Genomic DNA, 6,047 nt, shown 5'->3' with positions numbered 1-6,047 from the left:
TATTTCTCCCCACTGTATATACAGGTATTTATATACCTATACACACACATAGCATGGAAATGTGTTATTTCATCTGAGAAAACATACTTATAGGATTATTCAAAAAAAAAAAAAACTCAAATATTTAAAATCGAAACGAAAAAGTATATTAATAGTATATTAATTATTATGAGATTCACTGAAGAACAGAACTTCCTACCACAAGTTCAGCAAATTTGTTGCAGTAGGCAACTTGGTTACTAAAAGGCAAGAAATTGCTTGATAAAAAGTAAAAACTACATTATTCTCTGTAATTCTAGAATATTGCTGCTAAATCAGTAATCATGGTGAAGCGAGGTAGTTAAAAGATACTTTTAATAAGGGCATCCTGGTGTGTTATCTTCAGATAGACTATTAACAAATTAACAAGCTAATACTAATAAACTTTTACCTTTTTGTGATTCTTCCCAGCAGCATGCGAAATAAACGGATCCAGGGAAGACAGTTCCGTGTTGCAGGGCTGAGGGTGACAAGTCAAATATATCCTTTATAAAACTTTGTTCACTACTTCAGGTTAGTGGCGTGCAATAATTCAAGAAGAAGTCTTCAGGCACCAACGTAATTTAAAGGAAATAGTTAGCAACAATAATACATTGGTGATTTAAAATAAAGACACCTGAGCATTGGATGCTTTCCAGAGCATGAATAAAGGATCTTTACCGACATGACTTAATCAACAATTTTCGCATCAGTACTCGAATTATTTTATTGTCAAATGTTTAAATTGTTGCAAATCTAAAAATACCATTTCTGAATAACACCATTTAGTGGCAGTGCTATATACAATAAAGAGGTTGAAGTAGCACACTTTCCTAACATCTCAACAATGATGCCCCACACACACATTTCGGATAATCTGCAAGGCTAATCCTGCAGAACATTTACACACATGTTATGGCAGTGTAAAAAAAACATGCACGGCACAACAAAATCGGCAAAAAGGATTTGAGTAATTAGACAGAATATAGCTACTGTATTTTTAAAGTTATTTTTAAAATAAATTCATTTATTACTGAGCACTTGGGTTCTTTCAGTCTTCGAAGAAGATCTGCCATCAAGATGGCCAAGTGAATTATTTTAGCATTTCATAAAAGTTGTGTATAATTTAGCAGTGATAGGTTTTAGAGTTAAGTGAAATAAACATACGTGACAGAATATAACCAGCCTGCAGCTGTTCTGACAGTCCTTGTACTCCACCGTGAACTTGTTGCCAGGAGTGCAGTTGTGCAGAACATCTGTGGTCAATACAAGCATAAAAGCTATGCCCTTGCTGAGTTTTCCAACTGTAACTTTTTTAGCATTAAGCTCAATAAAAAAGAACTAGTAAAAATATCACTACAATACAGATTTTATTGAAAAAGACATTACCTGAATTTTTGTATCACTTAGTTTTAAAGATGACAGCGGACAACTGAAAGACCCCATTGTCAATACATTTGGTTAGTCAATTAATAGGAATGCTTTCATAAATCCCAAGTAATGCAAAAAGCTATGCTATTATACAAGACTAATAAAGTTTGAATTAACCTGTGCAGATGCTGAATTGTTAAAATTAGCTCACCGAGTGCAGCCTGCAGCACCTCTTTGTTGGCAGACAGGTCATAGGTCCAGAAGTCCCTTGAGCGACACTGGACATTTTGAACCTCCTTGGCCTCTTCCTGCAAATATATTTTTAATTTTAGTTGTGAGCAGGAAAAAGGCAGGATCCTGCCTGTTACAGGCAGGATCCTGCCTGTTACAGGCAGGATCACCAAAAAGATTTTGCCTCCTTACCACAAGCCTCAAAAATTTTGAAATTTTGTCACTAATTTATTAATGCCTTATTCAAGAAATAAATGGGAACATGCATATATATTTTACTAAAAATTTCTATTTGTTTGACCTCCACTTCATATTGTTATTAAGCAGCAAAAAAATATTTTTTGCAGTAGGTAATTGTTTTTTCATTGTTTTTTTTTCAGTAGAGAGATGAATAATAGAAGACAAAAATTTATGTAAACTGAATAAATAAACATAATTCAGAAAGGACTTTTTATGCAATAAACAATAATTGTTTTGGTAATTGTATTGGAACATGCTTGAATATCCATATAGGTACAGTAAAATGGGGTAACTTAGACCGGCGGGGTAACTTAGACCACTTTTCGTTTTTTTTTTACAAAAACTCCCACAACTCAAAAACTATTTGACATAGAAAAATTTTGTCAATGGGCATTAAAGGCCTAATACTTAGAACTCTTCTAGTTACATATGCAAATGACAAATTTTAGGAAAGTGTCATAGTTTGCAAATGGGGGGCACTGCCCCCAAATGGGGTAACTTAGACCACCTAATGTCAGCCCTGACGGGGTAACATAGACCGGCTTGGAAGTTAACATAAAATTACCATATATAACATATTTTATGTTTGACAGCCTATTTATGTTTTTTCTTTACGTTTCAGACTCTACAGAGTCTTATATATGGTAATTTCAACTTAATATCCAAGCCAGTCAATATTACCCCATCAGGGCTGCCATTTGGTAGTCACATTTCCCCCATTATGGGGCAGTGCCCCCCATTTGCAAACTATGACACTTTCCTCAAGTTTGTCATTTGCATATGTAACTAGAAGAGTTCTACTACAATGCACCAAAACCTGGAGTTATTTGGAGTTATTTTACAAAAAAAAAATAATAATTGATTTTACCACCCGGTCTAAGTTACCCCAAGAGCTGGGGTGACAAAGACCATCACTTTTTTTGAAATTACATAAAGACTATGAGACGCAGGAGCCAGCAATTTATGGTGAGTGAAGCTAGAGTATAGACCTGTATTTTGCACTTTTCAATTCAAGTTTAATTTAGCTAGTAAGAAAATGGCATCATTTATAAGAAAAAAAGTTATGGTATATAATGTTTTTTTTTGTCAACCCATTTTCTGGACATGAGCCTCAGATCTAGATTTGCTAGCTCAACCTTACACAACAGGCTGAAAAAAATGAAGAAAAAATTCAAGAGAAAGACGGAACATGGAATCAATGAAGGAATTCCTTTTACAGATACGGTACTCAAGAATAGGAGCATTACTAAAGTAATTCAATTATGAACCTTTCACCAAGAGATTCATTTTTGGAAAGGTGGAATCTCTCCACTAAATGAGAGCATTTATGAAGTAACAGAGTGTAGCATTCAATTTTATTCAAAGTCATTATATTTTTCAAAAATTGCAGCACATATGGCACTATATATAAATTGGAGGGTTTGAGAAATGCAATTAGTAGATTGACAATTACCTATACAAAAATTGTTAAATGTAAGAAATGAAATTGGCACTTCTTGATTTGGAAGGTAGATATAGCAGTTGTGCAGGCAATAACACACATTCCTTGTTATATACCATCAAATGGGGTAATTAGGGACAGGCGGGGTAAATCAGGACGGGCATACCACATTTCAAAGAAATGAATATTGTAGCAGCTAAACTAATGAAAATATTGCTAAACTAAAAATGGTAGTGTAAACTTCTCAACATTTTTACTATCTATTATGTATAAAGCTAGTTAAGAAATCATACATTTCCTATCTCTAAAAAATCAGTGAAAAAAAGTGTGAGAAGTTTGATTCTGGAAATGGACCTCTACTAAAGTCTGGAGCAAAAAAAAAAATTCACCGTATTAAAAAATTTTACTTACATAAAAGTTGCACACAGGTGGTGGCTTGAAAATACAATTGACTGAATTTGCCTAACTCATTAAAAAAATGGCAGCCATTTCTGTGTGATGGGGTAATAAGGGACACCCTTAAAAACACATTTACAGTTTAATGTCAGTTAGCAAAGTCTCCAGGTAACAGAAAAATTTATTAACAAAGAATTTTGATTACAATTACCTCCCTCAGCAAAAAAATTTCACTTATCAAAAAATTAATGCGTCACCAGTCATCACAAAATTGTTCACAGAATGTCATATATTGAATTGTGCACTGGGCATCATAGAATGAAAAGTAATTAAACTAAACTAGGATTTATTTCTCCAAAACATATAATGGTTTTCCAAAACATTCCTTTCTGTTTCAGGCATCTTTTTACGGTCATCTTTTTTAGTAAATTCACCTAACCCAATTAAAATGGTACGAAATTACAAGCCATCCTGTAAGCTTACAGATACAGAAGAAATGCTATACAGCTGCTGATATTAAGCTTGCAGTGGACAAGGTCATTGTCAATGCTCAATGGCATGTTTATGGATTCAGTAATATCACATCAATAATATGGTAATGAATGAATATGGTGATATATCATAGAGGATGAACAAGTAAACAACACAGATGTCATTTATTCTACATCTACATCATCTACAATGAAAGAGGAGGACTTCAGAGTATGATGGAGGACTTCAGAGTTTTTTCCATACGATAGCCCTCGCAAAGACCTTTAAAATGAGCCCAAACTCATTTATGAAATGTTTCATGGTAGAAGTTATTAACAAAAAATGCTCAAAACTGTCCCTTTTTACCCCATTTGATGGTAGTACTTACATGATTGTATTAATGAATTTATTGGATTTTAAAGCTCCCATGTTGCATAGCTGAAGGTAGCAAAAGAAAATTACAGCTCTGTCAGTATAATTTTGATGCAATAGCCAATAACTAAATAATTTCATGAATAATTTGACTCGTCATCTTTTCTCAGCAGAAGGAGAGCTTAAAGAAAATTAGACTAACTGGCAGTCATGTTGATTATAAAGTCATGTTGATTATAAAGAACAAATTTGCCAATGTTTATGGGAAACATTATTAGAATTTGAAGACAATACTTATTAGTGATAATTCAGATTTATTATGCTGAATAAAACATGTGACCTTATTGTTTATACAAAGGCTATTTTTGCTAATTTTGAAAACCAATTTATTCAAATCCTAGTAATAAACTTGAAAAAAAATTAATAGCAAATTTTCATGTTTAAGAAAGTAAAGAGTATTCCAAATAATTGACCTAAGGAAATGGATTATATTTCTGATTGACATGAAGTATATATTGGTTAATTAGAAGCACATATATTTAGCATGCAGAATGAAATTAATAGGCTTCAGAGCATAGGTCAACACTGTGATAATGAGCTTACCTCCGTCATCATGATCATTCCATTTTCTCGCCTATATGAATTTGACATTTTCCAAGCAAAGATTCTGCTGAATCTAGAGACAAAGTTATTCTATTAATTGCTAAACAAAACAGTTGAAAGTAATATTTATCTCACATCTCCATGGTGGCATTCCATAGTATAAATAAAAGAACATGAGCTTTTGGGAAATTGGAGCGCTCTGTCATAATTGGAGCGTCAACGTCACTACACCTTCCCCCACGAATTCTACTCCACAACTGCGGGCGGGCTGCGTGCTGCAGCTGGTCGCCGCTACCGTGCGGTATGCGGCTACGCCTGGTATGGTAAGTCAAAAGAATAGTAGCGCTCCAACCTTTCTTAAACGCCTACTGGTTATCCAAACCAAAAAATAAGCAATGGAATTCCTATGGACTTAATTCATAAGAAATGGTCATGAACTGGATCAATTGCAGTAATAAAAAATAACCATTAAAACTTATTACCATTGCTAGTATCACTCTGCTCATATGCACATGTTAAATCAATTACAGGAGATCCGAAAAAGCAAGTAATAATTAACAGAAAGAAACTCCATAAGAGTGCCTTTGGCAACCATGCAATATGCGCTACAAACTATCTGCAGCTGGCAGCGAGCGCTTCGATCCCAATGACAGACGGACGAACAGACGGACGGACGAACAGACAGACGGACAAAGTCTAATATTAGAGAGCGTATTTTCTCGTCGACAAAAACATGAAGTCACGGACTGACAGACAGACGGACGGACAGACAGACAGACGGACGGTGACGATTTAGACTGACCTGATGGACAGGCCATCACTCCGGTGTAGACTGACCTGATGGACAGGCCATCACTTCGATGTAGACTGACCTGATGGACAGGCCATCACTTCGATGTAGACT

The 6,047-nt window shown here is 34.6% G+C and overlaps 1 protein-coding gene across 1 annotated transcript; it reads right to left on the bottom strand.

Moving 5' to 3' along the window:
* Window positions 1–378: 378 nt before the first annotated feature.
* On the bottom strand, window positions 379–5,361 carry LOC108664976. The gene is made up of 4 exons (XM_018151686.2): window positions 5,144–5,361; window positions 1,601–1,697; window positions 1,186–1,274; window positions 379–499 (listed from the first exon to the last, which is right to left on the bottom strand). The coding sequence occupies exons 1-4, from the start codon at window positions 5,189–5,191 to the stop codon at window positions 416–418; spliced, it is 318 nt and encodes a 105-aa protein (XP_018007175.2). The 5' UTR covers window positions 5,192–5,361; the 3' UTR covers window positions 379–415.
* Between the last annotated feature and the right edge of the window lie 686 nt (window positions 5,362–6,047).

This window comes from Hyalella azteca, unplaced genomic scaffold (genome assembly GCF_000764305.2).
Source record: "Hyalella azteca isolate HAZT.00-mixed unplaced genomic scaffold, Hazt_2.0.2 contig4128, whole genome shotgun sequence".
Classification (NCBI taxonomy): domain Eukaryota; kingdom Metazoa; phylum Arthropoda; class Malacostraca; order Amphipoda; family Hyalellidae; genus Hyalella; species Hyalella azteca.
This window is presented reverse-complemented; position numbering and strand designations above follow the sequence as displayed.